At 40.7% G+C, this 17,292-nt stretch overlaps 1 protein-coding gene across 4 annotated transcripts in view; it reads left to right on the top strand.

Moving 5' to 3' along the window:
- Positions 1 to 17,292, top strand: part of SLC36A4 (solute carrier family 36 member 4) — a 110,077-nt gene that overhangs the window by 1,324 nt on the left and 91,461 nt on the right. For 2 of the 4 annotated variants that reach the window (XM_065850935.2, XM_065850945.2), the window contains exons 2-6: positions 8,433 to 8,553; positions 9,314 to 9,404; positions 10,525 to 10,613; positions 11,886 to 11,981; positions 13,570 to 13,654. In XM_065850935.2, the coding sequence (XP_065707007.1) occupies positions 8,433 to 8,553; positions 9,314 to 9,404; positions 10,525 to 10,613; positions 11,886 to 11,981; positions 13,570 to 13,654 (482 nt within the window). Of the gene's footprint in view, positions 1 to 7,240; positions 7,371 to 8,432; positions 8,554 to 9,313; positions 9,405 to 10,524; positions 10,614 to 11,885; positions 11,982 to 13,569; positions 13,655 to 17,292 lie in introns of those variants that run through there. The other 2 variants (XM_065850952.2, XM_065850960.2) reach the window with 2 other exon arrangements.

Raw genomic sequence — 17,292 nt, 5'->3', positions numbered from 1 at the left:
TGGTGTCTCATTTAATTAGCCTTCTGGATTTGATGGTTATGACATAAAACCAAACAGTTCTTCCTGACTACTGAGTGGCATTATTGACTTTCAACATTTGTCCAGAAATAACTGTTCTTAAGGTTAGTAAATTCTACCATAAAGCAAAATGAATCTACATCTACTTTATGAAGTTATTGTCTGTAATGGAGAAAAATAAATAACACAAAGATACACTTTCCAAAAAAAACCAAACCTGCACCAAGCATAGCTTTAAAATTCTTGAAAAACAAACAAGCACACCAAAAGCTAATGTCAACTTCTACTCTTCTGGAAAATTTAATTATTAATATTTAATAGGACTTTTTAAACTAGATGAGTTTTCCTTTTTAATTTTCATTTTAGTTTGAGGGTTGTTCTTTCCTTGTTCTTATGTCTTGTATTCAGTAGGAGTTGTAGCGGAAAATAAAAAGGGAGCTGGCTTGTGCGTGGTTGAATGGGAGTATCTGTTAGCTTCTCTCTTGAACTAGAAACATTTACAAAAGTCTGTCAGTCTGGACCAGTGTGCCCCTGGCACTACCATTCGTAGTCACTTTGTGTTGATCTGTAATTTCTTCAGTGGTTGTGGAAGTGTGTGGCTGATATGGAGATGATTCAGTGGATCCAGCAGAGAATGAAGAAAGAGAAGAAGGTTTTAAAAGTTGTGTGTGCCTGAAGGACATTTATATGGGAAATAAATGAAAGTTCAAGAAATAGCATGAGAACAAAATATTCCATCCCAAAAATTCAAGGCCAGGAAAGGTTAATGCGTGTGACTTGTGCATGGCCATAGTTTTTGCTTATGAAGGGGAACGTTTACTCATGGTGTACCAGCAGTATATGGTTGGAAATGCAAAATCTTTCATGCAGATTTTGAAACAGTACTGTTATGATCCTACTGTTAGCTCAGGAAATGGTATAAAATTGCAACCATATGTGGACTTTCTCTGCTCATCATTTGGGAGAGTCCACCTGCAGTGCTGTATCCAGCCTCCCCAGCACCAGAAGGGCATGGACCTGTTGGAACAGGTCCAGAGGAGGCCATGAAAATGGTCAGAGGGATTGTCCTCATTCTGGCTGGGACAGACTTAATTTTCTTCTTAGTAGCTGATATAGTGCTGTGGTTTGGATTTAGAATGCAGATAATGTTGTTAATATGCTGATGTTTTAATTGTTGCTGAGCAGTCAAGGACTCTTCAGCTTCTCTTACGTGCCTGACAACAAAAAGGTGGGGAGTGACAAGAAGCTGTGAGGGGTCACAGCCACGACAGTTGACCCCAACTGACCAGAGGGATGTCCCACACCATATGACATCATGCTCAGCCACTGTGGGGTGAAAGTGGTCAAACGGCTGTGTGTGGTGTTTAATCGCCTGGGCTGGAACACCTTTCCTATGAGGACAGGCTGAGAGAGTTGAGTTTGTTCAGCCTGGAGAAGAGAAGGATCCAGTGGCTTTTCAGTACTTCAAGGGAACTTGTAAGAAAGATGTAGAGAGACTTTTTACCAGGACCTGTAGTGACAGGACAAGGGGAAAGAGTTTTAAACTGAAAAGAGAGTAGATTTACATTGGACCTGAGGAGGAAGTTTTTAGGCTGAGAGTAGTGAGACACTGGCGCAGGCTGCCCAGAGAAATTGTGGATTCCCCATCCCTGGAAGTGTTCAAGGTCAGGTTGGATGGGGCTTTGAGCAACCTGATCTAGTAAAGGATGTCTCTGCCCATGGCTGGAGGGGTAGAACAAGATGATCTTTAAAGGTCAGAAACCTTTAAAAGTTTCTATTAACTATAGGTATGGACTAAAAAACTTTGCATATAACTTGTGTTTGGGAAGCTGGTTATCTTTCTTTTGGGTCAGTGTAGTGCATTACAGAATCACAGAATCGACTGGGTTGGAAAAGACCTCAGAGATCATCACGTCCAACCCTTTGTCCAACTCCAGTCCATTGACCAGATCATGGCACTAAGTGCCGTGTCCAATCTCAGTTTAAAAACCTCCAGGGACCGTGAGTCCACCACCTCCCTGGGCAGCCATTCCAATGCCTGATCACTCTCTCTGTAAAGAATTTCTTTCTAATATCCAGCCTAAATTTCCTCTGGCAGAGTTTAAGCCCATGCCCCCTTGTCCTGTTGCTAACTGCCTGGGAGAAGAGACCAATCCCCACCTGGCTATAACTTCCCTTCAGGTAGTTCTAGAGAGTGATGAGGTCACCTCTAAGCCTCCTCTTCTCCAGACTAAATAACCCCAGCTCCCTCAGCCTCTCCCCTTATGTTCAAGTCCCTTCACCAGTCGTGTTGCTCTTCTCTGGACCCGCTCCAGCACTTCAGTGTCTTTCCTGAACTGAGGGGCCCAGAACTGAACACAATACTCCAGGTGTGGCCTCACCAATGCAGAGTACAGGGGAAGGATCACTTCCCTTGTCCTGCTAACCACGCTATTTTTGATACAGGACAGGATACCATTGGCCTTTCTGGCCACCTGGGCACACTGTTGGCTCATATTGAGCTTCCTGTCAATCAGTACCCCCAGGTCCTTTTCTGCCTGACTGCTCTCCAGCCACTCTGCGCCCAGCCTGGAGCGCTGCAGGGGGTTGCAATATCAAGGAGTATATTGTATGGTGAAAATTCTGTGTGAAAGATACTTCTTAAAAACTGCATCGTGCTCATGTAGGTATCTCCTTAAAGCTCAAATTTTCCATTTTCAGTAGCAATCAGAGTAGTACTCTATGACCTAAGTGACCTGCTGTTTCTTCAGGAGGTGTCCCTGAAAAGCGTTGTGGTTACTGATGTTTCAGATAGCAAAGGATTTTTCCCCGCAAGAATTAACGTTTTGAAAGTATGCTACATGAAAGGACTTAAGAATTTAAAGATACCAGGACAGTATGTGAGGCATGAAGGATGGACAGGCAGGAACAGGCTCCCAGCTGGAGGAGAGGCTGGCTTTTTGGAGTGGGTCACTAGTGTAAATATTTTAGTGTCAGCTTTCCTCCTGCCTCTGTAGTAATGTTTTCATTACTTGCCATCATTTCAATCCTCAACAAAGATCAGCATCTAAGTCAAATGAGGAAAAGATGAAGAAAAGGGGTAATGATCAGGTGTTCAATCTCATAGGTGAAGAGACTGGCTTCTGTTTGAGTGATGATTCAGTCTGGAAAGAGAGCATCTCCTCCAGCTCATGGGTTATCTGTCATCCTGTTCTTGGTCTTCCATGACAAATACAGCAAATTTAAATAAATCAGGACAGTATGTGTTGTCTGACCTGCATATATCATCTTTTTGTCATAGTCAATCAGCTGCTGTGTGGGACAAATGAGCTATGGCTCAACATCTGAGGTAAGGCCAACCAAGGGAATGGAAAGGTGAATGTCTGCTACAGATGCCAAGTCAGGCAGAAGACTGGCTGTACATATAGACTGTGGGACGAGATGCTGGAGAGCAGCTCCATGGAGAGGGATCTGGAGGTTCTGTTAGATGGCAAGTTGAACATGAGCCAACAGTGTCCCTGGCAGCCAAGAGGGCAACTGAGTCCTGGGTGCATCCAGCACAGCATCGCCAGCCGGGCATGGAGGTGCCTGTCCCGCTCTGCTCTGCACTGGTGCGGCCTCACCTGGAACACTGTGTGCAGGTCTGGACACCACAGGATAAAAAAGGATAAAAAGCTACTGGAGAGTGTCCAGAAGAGGCTACGAAGTTGGTGAAGGGTTTGGAAGGGAAGCCATATGAGAAGCGGCTGAAGTCACTTGGTTTGTTCAGCCTGGAGGAGATTGCGGGGAGACCTCATGGCAGCTGCAGCTTCTTAACAAGGGGAGGAGGAGGGGCAGGTGCTGAGCTCTTCTCTCTGGTGAACAATGACAGAACCCAGAGGGAAGGGCAGGAAGATGTGCCAGGGGTTTAGGTTGGACATGAGGAAAAGGTTCTTCACCCAGACGGTGCTGGACACTGGAACAGGCTCCCCAGGGAGATGTCACGGCCTCAAGCCTGACAGTGTTCAAGAAGAGACTGGACAACACCCTCAGACACATGGTGTGAACTGTGGGGGGGTTGCCTTGTGCAGGGACAGGAGTTGGACTCAATGATCCTTGTGGGTCCCTTCCAACTCAGGACATTCTATGAAGAGATGGGTGAAGCCTTCTTTAAACAACTGCAAGAAGCTGTTATTTTTTGCAGGTCCTGGTTCTCATGGGGGACTTTTATCACCTAATACCTCCTAGGCAGGCAATGTGGCAAAGCCCAAGGATTTGAGGATTTTTCTGGAGGGCTTATAGGGTGATTTCTTTTGTCCATGTGCTTAATGAGTCAGCAAGGGAAAACGTGTTGCTGGTTCTGCTAGTCACAAATATGGAAGAAGATGGATGGCAGCCTTGGCTGCAGTGACACTGAATGATGAAGATCCTGAAAGCAAGGAAGGCGAGTTCTGGATTAAAGTATAATATGCTCTGTGAGAGTGAACGGATGCACGTTCAGGTCATCTTGGTCGCGAGTCTAGTAGGAATATGGGAAATATTTTTGTTCTGTTTATTTTGTAGTGATAGAGTGGACAATAAGAACTGAATTGTGTAACTCGCTAATGTACACAGGGAAGAAACCTTTTTTAAAAAGATGTAACCTAGAATTTACATAGATGCTATACATGAGTTTCTAAATAGCTGCTGTTTTATTTTTCTGCCACAGTAGAACCCAGAAAAATTCAGTGCATTTTGCCAATCAGATTGTGCTGTTGTTTGCTGACAAAGAAGTCGGTAACTCGTTTGATGTTGTCTGATGCAATACTGGTAACTAGGAAAAATAGACTTGTACTTGAACTTCTTTGAAAGTTCCCTAAATATATTTAAAATTTCTTGCTGTTAAATCTTGTTCTGTAGAGCTTTAACATTTTGTTTGTTTTAAGATGTTGCTATTGTGAAATAAATCTACCAGTTATTGCAAATGTGTGTATTTTTCTTTGGGCTTATTTGGTACAATGTTTCATAGGCGTTTGTGGAATGTACTGAAATAATCAGGACTGGTATTTACATAGATGACAAATAAACAATAAAAACACTCAAAAGCAATCTTGCTTAAGGACAGCTGCTCTGAGGCAGTCCTTCAGTAAGCTACAAAGCTACTTCACAGGGAAAGTTAAAGATGACAAATGAGTTAAAAAAACTTAAAAACATAACCCAGTAGGTGAACTGTAGGAGGATTAGATTGTAAACTGTTTTCTTACTTCGCATTTCTGCAGAACAATGAATTGCTCAGCACTTCTAGACACGACAGTAAGTTAAGCAGTTATTGAGCTGGGATAGTGATGACAATAACCCTTAGATGACTAGATGGCTTTAGGCATGGACATGAATATTTGAGGAAAAAAAAATAAGTCGTCTTAGAAAAATTCTTATTACTTAAAAATTACAGGAATGCTCGAGTGTGTCTAAATCCATTTTTAAAGGACTACCTTTGTGATCAGAAGGGTCAGGAAGTTGGGAGAAGAGTAAAATTTCACTGAGTGAAATTGCCAGCGTGGGCACTTTGCTTCATCTGACCCCTGAGGGCTCAGAGTTTTAGCCCAGAAGCAGCAGGTTTTGGTGAGTTCTCAATGAGCCCAGCAGTGACTCAGAGCTGAGAGGACGGTCATGGCGTACTCAAGAACTACTCAGCATGGTACTGTGGGAGTAGAGGGAAGGAACTTCTTTGCTCACCCTTCTTTTGATCAATTCGTAGACTATATGCCGCGTGGTGAAAGACGATTAAGTCTGTCTTGACTTGTATAATTAGAATATCAGTGAGTATAAATTTACAGTGTACTTTATGGTTGATTTTGTTCTCCCCTGGGGATCTCTGCCCTGTCAAGTGCTTTCATTGCTGGTTTTCATCTTCATTGACACCGGATTCAGATGACCTTTTGCTGTTTTCAGGAGAGTTTGAGCTATGTGCTTTTAGTTTTAACTACCTGGATAAGCTGCCTTCTGCTGTATAGGATATATTACACTTGTTCTACAGTTTTTCTTTGTAAGTTCTTCTTACTTAGGATTGGCTTCAGTGCCCTGCTGATGGGTTAGACATCTTTAAGGTTTCATAAAACCATAATGATTTGTTGAATGGGTGTAGCAGGTTGACCCTGGCTGGACGCCAGGTGCTCACCAAACCGCTCAGTCACTGCCCTTCAGAACTGCACAGGGGAGAGCAAATATAATGAAAGCTTCAAGGGCTGAGATAAGGATAGGGAGAGATCACTCAGCAACTACCATCATGGGTAAAATAAACTCAACTTGGGGAGATTTATTTAATTTATTACCAGTCAAATGAGAGTAGGGTAATGAGAAATAAGAAAAAAAATTAAAAAAACACCTTCCCGCAACCCCTCCCTTCTTTCTGGCCTCAACTTCACTCCCAATTTCTCTACCTCCACCCCTGAGCAGTACAGGGGCATGGGGAATGGGGGTTGTGGTCAGTTCATCACACGTCGTCTCTGCTGCTCCTTCCTCCTCAGGGGAGGACCCCTCATACTCTGCCCCTGCTCCAGTGTGGGGTCGCTCCCATGGGAGACAGTTCTCCATGAACTTCTCCAACGTGAGTCCTTCCCATGGGCTGCAGTTCTTCATGAACTGCTCCAGCTTGGGTCCCCCACAGGGTCACAAGTCCTGCCAGCAAACCTGCTCCAGCAGGGGTTCCTCTCTCCACAGGGCCACAGGTCCTGCCAGGAGTCTGCTCCAGCATGGGCTTCCCACGGGGTCACAGACTCCTTTGGGCATAAACCTGCTCCTGGGTTGGGTCCTCTCTGGCTTGCAGGTGGAGATCTGCTCCATCATGGACCTCCATGGGCTGCAGGGGACAGCTGGGCTCACCATGGTCTGTACCTGGGGCTGCAGGGGAACCTCTGCCCTGGCACCTGGAGCACCTCTTGCCCTCCTTCTGCACTGACCTTGGTGTCTGCAGAGATGTTTCTCTCACGTACTCTCATTCCTCTCTCTGGCTGCTGTTTGTTCCACAGCAGTTTTTTTCCCTTCATATTATCCCAGAGGCGCTACTGCCGTTGCTGACGGGCTCAGCCTTGGCCACTGGTGGGTCCATCTTAGAGCCAGCTGGCATTGACTCTGGAAGCTTCTAACAGCAGCCACCCCTGTAGCCCCCCTGCTGCCAAAACCTTGCCGTGCAAACCCAATGCAATGGCTAATTTCAGTACGTTCTGTATTTCCTGTCTGGTTTTGTACATGAATCCTGTTTTGATATTAAGTAGTAATTTTTATCAGATTGACTGTAATAAATCCCCAAAATAAAACCCATGTTTGACAGGTTCATATACCACCTTAAAGACGTCAGTCATCAATACCTTCTGTTAAGTGCTTCTACAATCCCACCAGTGCTACAGAGTTCACAGGTATTCAGTTAGTATCTATATTTTTCTTACAGAATAAATAAACTTAGTATGATTAAGGTGTTTAGTGTTCACTCAAATAATGAAATATTTTTGCATGCTGAATATTGAAGCATCTTTTAATGCAGCTAATGTGTTGTAGTATTCAATATTTTCAGAGTTCTGTAAAGAAGATGATGATTGTACTGTTGCACACTCAGTATTTTTTTAATAGAAAATGTGAAAATCACAGGGATTTTTTTTTTTTGGTGAAAATGATGGAAGTTGAGACTTACTCAACACATTTTATGAATGGATAGTGTGGTAGGCAAGTGTAAGGTAAATACTCTCTTTGCTCTTGGCAGGATTTGTTTTGCTTAACTGTAGTAATTTAAAAATGGTTATAATTTAATCAACACTAAACTGGTGTTAAGCCGTCCATTGTGCCTGAAAGGCAATTTTGTTCTCTGCTGGCTGCTTGCTGTTGCTTGGCACTGTTACTTAACTGCATGGTGGAATTGCATTTGTTGACAGTGGTGGCAGTTCATGGTGTTTTAAAAGGTTTGTGAAATTACAGCTTTCAAAGCTCACAGCGTAATTCTCTTGTCTTGGTTCTGTCACCAGTGACTGGAGACATCTTCTACAGTACCTGTCTTACCTGTCCATTTTAGGATGGGATGACTGGGGGGTGGTTCCTTTGCTCACCACTGACAAGAGTAGCCTACATCCTTAGTTTTGCAGTAATTAATGGTGGGTGAGATGAATCCCATCCTCTTGTAACAATGGATGACTTTTCTGTTTTGCAAAATGATTGAAACCATCAGCATTTTGATGATACAAAGTTGTTTTTCTGAATGAAAACCTAGTGTTCGGCCATGATAATAATGATAATTATGACAATAATGAAACAGTGTGCCACTTTAGAGAGAGTTTCCTGGGCAGATTTGTGTGTATCTACCTGCCTAAATCATCTCTGTAGTTAGGAACACAGGTAAACCTCATAGCATGGGAAGTTTGCATCATGTTTTACTTCTAAACTCTATGTTTGTTTCTAATGCTAATGTGGTTTTAACTCTTGTTGTACAGACATGGAAGTAATGAAGCCTTTAATCGATGAACAAAATTCAGATGGCGTCTCGGATGAAGAGCATGATACTATCCTGCCAGTTGAGAAGCATTACCAGCTTGAGAATGAAGAAGGCATTACGTATGTTTTACTCTTAGTATTGACTTTTTGAAATTGTTGCCTCTGACTTCTTTGTCATAAGTAGTTTATGGAACTCGTAAGGGGTTTTCTTGCACCTGTGATATAGTTTTGTGGTTATACATCAAGACCGCTTAATTCTGCCAAAAAGTAGCTCATTTTGAGCAGATTCTCTGTCCTTTGGAAGTTAACGATGTTCCAGGGTGCCCATTTGTGAAACGATGGGATCACTCAGAATCCAAACACTGTTTAAAGAAGGTTTTGATTGATTTTATTTTTCTGTAAAAAAACTTCAGAAGACTTTGGAAATAATCTGTTTAATTAGAGGAACTTGTAAAGGTTTTGTTGTTGTTGTTTGATAAAGCTTTGGCTGTCAGATCAGTGTTTTGCAGCTGGTGATAGTTTTGACTGTTATTGACTCTAAAAAAGCATTGATAAAACTTGGTAATTTTGGCTGTGAGGTAAAAGGACAATAAAATTGCACAGAAAATAACCTTTCACAAGCTGGAGGAGGACTGAATATCAAACTTGTACATTCTGTTTGAGGAAGCTCACAGGTAAAGACGAATTAGAACATTATTTGAATGTGTTGCATATCCTTTAAAGTAGGTAGAACACTGTAAAGCTCTCAATTTATCCCTTTATTAATAAATGACAGAAGGTGTGGCATTGTTTTTTCTTTTTTTCTTTCTTTTTTTTTTTAATTTTAATTCCCCACCAATCAGTGTAGTTTTAATGTGACTTTTAATATTTTTATCCTCAGGTTTATACAAACTCTTATGCACCTCCTCAAGGGAAACATTGGGACTGGGCTTCTTGGTCTTCCACTTGCAATAAAAAATGCTGGCATTGTGGTAAGAATTCAGTTATTTTTCACAGATCAGAAAAACTATCTAGAAAGATCTACAGATATGTATCTGAGCCTGAAAAAAAAAAATCAATACTTTTTGTTTGTCACTACAAACTTCAACAGAATTTTCTATTTTTCCTCTTTAGTCTGGTGAGGTTAGTACTGAAGAGATTCTTTTTTTCTAAGTTACTACTTCACCCTGAAGACTTTATATCATGTGGTGTTCGTGTGTTTTTGCTTAGCCAAAGTGTTTCTTTCTGGTGAAAACAAAAACTTGTCAGATTTTGATTCACTCAGACTCCTATGATGTCTCATGGGAATTGTTGTTATGGGCTTGTCCTATCTTTGTTCAGACTTCTCTAGAGCCAGATCGTATGTCCTAAGATGCAACGTCAGCTTGTTAAATCAAGCTTGTGTTCCTGCAGCAGCAGGGTATAGCACAGCTTGTTTACAGCAGGTAACAAACAATGCATTTCCTAAGGTAGGGTAGATTTGATCAAGTGAAGTTTTCACCTTACAACTAAATAATCCTGCAATTCTCTATTCCAGGATGTTCATTTTAAGAATGGAAGTTGCATGTGAAAAGCAAGTACATTCTGTGAAAATTTTTGGTCAAACTTCCACTCTGAAACAAATTATTTAATTTGAAAACTATTGATAATTTGTAATAGTAGAAGTTACAGGGGTTGTGGTGGTTTTCTCTTATTTTTTTATATACTGCACATCATCAAGTCTCCTAATGTAAGGGAAAGATACCTTTATTGTCATTGCCCCTTTAAGGTTGTTCAAACCACTGTTTGAATTGTGCAGTAAATGCAGTTTTCTCTCTTGAGGAGCTTTTTTGGCAAATATCCTAATGAAGCTGTTCGAGGAGTAAAGTTGTTCAAGCCCATTTTGTATTTATGGCTTGATCACCCCTGAGTAACCTTATGTCAAGTAATGAATTAAAGTAAGTGATACCGTGAAACGTCATCAGCAAATCCTCCTCTGGGAGGGCAAAAAAATCCAGTTGCATAAAATTTTTTAATTCTTAATTTACTTACTACAATGTGAAGTTTTTGCAGGTAAAGATTAATGACAAATTCTGTTTATCTCCCATGTCCTCCCTTTTCTTTCTATACCAGATTGGACCAATCAGCCTTGTGTTCATAGGAGTGATATCTGTTCATTGTATGCACATCTTGGTACGTTGCAGCCACTGTCTATGTCAGAGGTAAATGTGGAACTACTCATTCTGTTGCTGGGTTTGAGTATTATTTTTTTCTTTCTTCTTTTCTGCTACTGATTTTTGGCCTACAGAATGTCCTGATGCTGTAGCAGTTTCTTCTCTTCAGAATCTTGTACTTGAAAGCAACACAAATTCTTATCGTGAAACTATAAATGATAGCGATGCTTTGTGCAACACTGCTTTAATACATTGAAAAAATATTTATTCTCTGCTCATACACAAAATGAAGTTGGTTTAACTTGCGTTGCCCAGTATCCTGTTCCCTGTCTTTGCTCACAAATAATCAGGTCTTTCTCATTGCAGTTCTAATTGCTTCGTTTCAGCCCTTTAGTCCTTCTTTATCTTCATAGCTTTTAAAGCTTCATAGCTTTGGAAAATGTCCAATTGATAAATAGCCAGTGTAGAAGTACTTTATAGGAATAAAAGATAAACTAAGAATTGCTGGTAATATCTTTTATGATTATTTGTGAACTCTCTTTGGATTGTGACAGCTTGATTCTTCGAAATTGTAGTGCTGAAGGAATGTGTTAAATGATACTAGAAAGCAGATAAACAGTAGATACTCCTCCAAGTGAGATGTACAGTACTGGTAATAGTTATTAAAATTTGACTGATAAAGTATTTTGAGTAGTACTGACTTTTATTAAATGTTTTTATCTTACTGTCAGGTGTTAAAGAGAAGCAGTGGGAGAGTCTCGTATTTAGAAAATGCAATGGAGTTTTTGAACTGAATAGAAACACGAAACTGTTCATGTTCCTGTAGCTGGAAAAACTATCTTACCAGTTTAATGTGATATTGTACTGAGAAAGGATCTTGTCGTTCCTGAATTCTTCACTTTTTCCTCTGTACTTCTGAATGGCCCGTGAGGATATATGTAGAGCTAAGATCACTGAAACAGTTGGGATTCACTGCTTGTCCAGGAAAATCTGTTGAAGTTCTTGTGACTTCTGGGTTTGAGATTAATTCCTTAAGCTGGTATTACAAGAGTCTAGTTTTGGATTAATTTATCAAGAAACTGATTTAGTACTGTTGAATTAGGGGGAAACAGCGTTATGGTTCACATGCTGCTTGAGTGCTGAACAGCCCTTCCTGGGGGAAGCAGTGCAAACCACACCTGTGGCATTCAGCAGCCGCAGGATGGTGCCGCATGCGATCACTTGTTATAATCCTGGGAGGCCACCAGTGTTTTCAAGGTAGGGATCTAGGCCCTCATAGTTTCTAGTGACTCCGTTCTTTCTTCATTCTTTGGCTTCTAGGATGAAAAAGTCCACACTGGGGTACAGTGATACAGTTAGTTACGCCATGGAAGTGGGACCCCTGACTGCTCTTCAGAAACGAGCTTCTTGGGGGCGGTAAGTTTGCATTAGAATTTCATTTACTAAATTGGTTATTAAAAATTAATGGCTACGCTTGGAATGGTTAGGAGATTTCCTTGTTACTAAGATGTTACCTGCTTTAAGATGTGTTTCCTGTGCTTGAAATATATTCATGCAGTGTTTTTTATGTCCTGCAGCCAGCTAGTAGTGGTGACATGGCAGGATTGGGAAGTATCTCCCTCTGTTAGGCATTGCAATTTTCAGGTATACAAGAGCTGTGAAGAAAATAATACTGTTTAGTAATATAGGAAGAGATGTGGTATAACCAGATATGCATTCTGCATTGTCCAATGTAGTGAAGTAACTGAAATTTTCATTCTCTTTTACTGTAAACACGTTTCTCTGCATCAGAGTTTGCTCTTTAAGCAAGTTGGCACTGCAGATGTGAATTACTTCAATATATTTATTCTGAAAGGAAGCAGAGCAATTCCTTGATTCCTGTTTAAATAAAACATTAAAATGACGGAAAAATACATACTATATTTTGCAATAATGTCATGCAGATATTAACAGCTTGTTGTCTCTCATAAATACTTTACCCCTCTTTGAAAAATGACCATTATTTTTTCTTTCGCATTTGTTGCTGTATAGCTGTTTATGGAGTTTATGGTATGAATACACAGTAGTGGAATTCGAAAACACAGACACATTGTTCAACAATTTAATTTACTTGGGGAGGAATTTTTTTGGTCCTGTTATTTTCAGGGATGCAGCATCTCGGGTCATGTGTTTTGGCTACTACTTTGTTTTGAATATGAAAAAGATGATCTAGTCTTAAGATCTTTTGTGGTGACTTTATAGGAATGGAGCAGAGCTCAATTAGAGGGAAAATTGGTCTGTAGTGAAATATAATGACAATTCTGTAATACATCAAAGAGTTACAAACCACAAAAGGCAATTTGATTTCCAGAGACACTGTGCTGCAGCAAATCCGTCCTCTGGGGCAGATCTCTGTTTCTGGCCAAGTTTCATTACAGCATCTTCAGGCCACCATTGTGTACAACATTTTTCAAACACAATCTGAGCCATAATTCAGGGTGTTTTTTTCAATGAGATACAGTGGCTGAATGGATATTTGGATACACTGATACAGACCGACTTAGTAATATGTGAAAATGTTTGTTATCTTGAATTGCTGAAACTTAGAGGACTTGGATTGTATGAGATGTTTAGTCTGATGCTGGTGGAAAACTGTTGTGTCAGGGACTAACGGACCCCAGCAGGATTTATTTGTGCATTGAATATATATGTCTATTGTTTATATTTGTACCACATTAAGTCTTTGAATTTCTTTTTGCAGAACTTCAGAATATTTGAGCACCTTCTTTTACATTTTTTTTGAGAAACTTTGATGCCTACTCAATATTACCTTAAAAAACAAATACACACAAACCCACCCTATTTTGCTGTAAGATGAACCTGCATAGCGGTGCTCATGAGATTAATATATCATTTGAATCCAGCATTTGTATTACTGTAAAAAGGAGTAGTAATTGCGTATTAGGTAGAAAAGGGTTAATTGTTTGGATCCTAAGTATAAAGAATGTTTTTTTTTCTTCTTCAGGTATGTTGTTGACTTCTTTCTAGTGATAACACAACTGGGATTTTGTAGTGTTTATGTTGTATTCTTGGCAGAAAATGTGAAACAGGTGAGTAATGTTACTGTATGGAAACAGTTATGGGTTTAAATTCATTTTTCCTCCCTTTTATTTCTTCTCCTCCTAAAGTCCAATGAACTCCTTGTAAAATGTGAAACTGAGAGATGCACAGAACGGGTTTTACGATGGTTTCCACAAAAGAGCTTTTGGTAAAAAGGAGCAATATGCAAGGTGAACTAAATTCAGATCTTGTGCAAGTGTTTGTGACTCATTGTGCTCTGATTTGTTTGTCAAATTTACAAATTAATTGTGATAGAAAATAAGTCTGAAATTGGTCTAGGAGACAGTTGTGCCTGATGTTTTTTTTTTCTGTCAGGCCTTCTGTTGACTCCCTTTGTTTAGCCCAGACCTCCTGGGCATATTTTTTCCCTTTTAATGTCACTGGAATCTTTCTTTGGTTCTTGTTTAGTCTTTTCCCTTTTCTAGAATGGTCTCATCTGCCACAGAATCCATTGTATTTAAACCAATCCTGATTTTTGTTCTCAAAAATGCCTGACATTGAAATTTCTGCAGCCTCCTCAGTAGTCAGTTCCAATGCTGTCTTATCTGGTAGACAGCTGCCTCTTTGTAGAAGCTAAAAAATTCCTATCGACATTGTAAGTCCTTTATTTCATGTTCTATCTATAGGTAATGTATTCTTTTCTATTTGTGGATACCTTTTATATTTTTGAATATTCTTATCATGCCTCCCCATGATAGGGACACATGATAGAATCTGTGAATGTTCTGCAGTTCGTCACATCTCTCTCTTTTTTCCAAGTTTTATCCCTGAATTTGGTTATGCTACTCTAGTTGAAGTTTTGCTTGTGACCAGTAGAGCTGAAAGGTTATTTCAGAGGTCTAACAGATCATAGTCCAGAATTGACACTTCAGTATAATGGTGATTTTGCAGGAGCATGTAATTGCTAACTCATGATTGACTTGTGACCCACTCCGATCACTCAATCCTTTACTGCAGAGCTACTTTCTAGGCAATTCTTCTGGTTCTTCTTTCTGTACAGATGGTTTCTAATTACCTATAGAATCCTTTATTTTTCCTTACCAAATTGATTTTGACAGTTTTCAAAGTTGAATTTTGATTGTATTCCTCAGTATTCTTACACTTTCCATCTGGATTAGTTATTTAAACCCTACTTACTACATCGTCTGTGTTGTTAATGAAAACATTAAATAGCACTGCTCATGTAGCATTTCATGTGTTTTACTGTAAACACTATTACACATGTAATGTGTAGCATTAAACATATGGAAACACATTTCAACATGTTATAAATTTGTAAATAACTTGGATATTAATTATTAGAAAAATATTTTTTCTTTTGTGCGAATTGATTTATTTAAGGACATCTAAAAATCAAATAGTCATGTCATATTTATGAAAAAATCAGTTAAAAATTGCAAAGTAATCCCCTCAACCACAGATGCCTCTACATCTCTCAGACACCCCCAAACCTTTCAGTAAAACCCAACTATCCCTTTTCTACCTCACAACCATCCGTTGCTGACAAAAGCAAACAAAACCATGCCTGTCTCTTTCATGACAGCTGCTGCTTTCATTCATGTTTTTTTCTCTCATTCTCCATTCCTTCTAAGTCTTTCTATTTCTTGTTGGTGGAGATTTTTCAGACAGGAGCCACAGGCACTTTGAACTTGTGATGTTCTCTCCTCTACAGGCTTATTAAGATGCCAGGACGCTACCAATGTACTCTGCTGTGTTTTCTGCTTGTAAGATTATAGTTAATCACTTGGCATAAAGCTAAGGAGGGTGAATCTGGGCCTGTGTCTAAATGTGTGCTTCTGTAATTAGTGAAGTGGGTGAGGAATGAGATGTGGCGGGTTACTGAGCATTAAACATCCATATGGGCTCTTATTCATAGAATCATAGAATCGTTTCGGTTGGAAGAGACTCTCAGGATCATCAAGTCCAACCATAACCTGACTCTAGCACTAAACCATGTCCCTAAGAACCTCATCTAAACACCTTTTAAACACCTCCAGGGATGGTGACTCCACCACTTCCTGGGCAGCCTGTTCCAAAAAGGGAGAATAAAGGTGTCTCGACATAGCTTAACTTTAATTAGGAAGAAGAGTGTCCCCTTGGGCGGTTAGCACACCCAAGATGGCATGTCTTGTTCTTTCCCTAGTAGATGACTATTTATATTATGTTTATAAAGTATTCCAAGTTCTACAGATGAAATCCTGTCCAGATGAGGCAAATTTGCGTATTTGGGAGCTGGGTACTCTGTAATTTGCGTCTTGGCAGAGAGAAAAAACCCCACAACCTTAAAAACTACAGTCCTTCTGTCACAATCTATGTCAATACCTAAAAATCCTATTTTACTTCTGATGTGCTTTTGCTGGCCTTTGGAAGTGGGGATTTTTATTGTATCCTTTGTAACAGAAGTGTGAATTGCAGCCTTCCCTGTCTAATAGGTACCTGATCAACCAGTCGTTCTATATGTGTTTTGACTTTAAACAAAATATAAGACCTAATGCTTATTGACCCAGGCTTTTGTAGATGTTAAACAAAATGAAACCTTTTCAGGAAACTTGTTGCTGCTTTCTTGAAGAAGAGTCAAAAGATCTCAGAGGAAAGTGACCTCTGCAAAAGCAGTAGTTGCAGAGACCCATGACATGTGCCTTGTGAATGAATTAAAGTCATTGAGAATTCAAAAGTTCCACTTTCAAGTATATTTGATTTAGGTTGCCCTGCGCTTTTCCCTCTGGGAAGGAGAATCACAGAATCACAGAATTGGCTAGGTTGGAAAAGACCTCAGAGATCATCAAGTCCAACCCTTGGTCCAACTTCAGCCCATTTACTAGATCATGGCACTAAGAGCCATGTCCAATCTCAGTTTAAAAACCTCCAGGGACGGTGAGTCCACCACCTCCCTAGGCAGGCCATTCCAATGCCTGATCACTCTTTCCGTAAAGAACTTCTTCCTAATATCCAGCCTAAACTTCCCCTGGCAGAGTTTAAGCCCATGTCCCCTTGTCCTATTGCTAACTGCCTGGGAGAAGAGACCAGTTCCCACCTGACTATAACTTCCCTTCAGGTAGTTATAGAGAGCAATGAGGTCACCTCTAAGCCTCCTCCTCTCCAGGCTGAACAACCCCAGCTCCCTCAGCCTCTCACCATAGGTCATGTGCTCAAGTCCCTTCACCAGTCTTGTTGCTCTTCTCTGGACCCGCTCCAGCACCTCAATATCCCTCCTGAACTGAGGGGCCCAGAACTGAACACAATACTCCAGGTGTGGCCTCACCAATGCAGAGTACAGGGGAAGGATCACCTCCCTTGTCCTGCTGACCACACTATTTTTGATACAGGCCAGGATACCATTGGCCTTCTTGGCCACCTGGGCACACTGCTGGCTCATGTTGAGCTTGCTGTCAATCAGTACCCCCAGGTCCCTTTCTGTCTGGCTGCTCTCCAGCCACTCTGTGCCCAGCCTGTAGCGCTGAAGGGGGTTGTTGTGGCCAAAGTGCAGGACCCGGCACTTGGCCTTGTTGAACTTCATCCCATTGGAATCAGCCCATTTTTCCAGTCTATCCAGATCTCTTTGCAGAGCCCTCCTGCCTTCCAGCAGGTCAACACTGCCCCCCAACTTGGTGTCATCAGCAAATTTGCT

This window comes from Patagioenas fasciata, chromosome 1, assembly GCF_037038585.1.
Source record: "Patagioenas fasciata isolate bPatFas1 chromosome 1, bPatFas1.hap1, whole genome shotgun sequence".
NCBI lineage: Eukaryota > Metazoa > Chordata > Aves > Columbiformes > Columbidae > Patagioenas > Patagioenas fasciata.
Note: the sequence above shows the minus strand (reverse complement) of the source record. Positions and strands in the feature narration are given on the sequence as shown.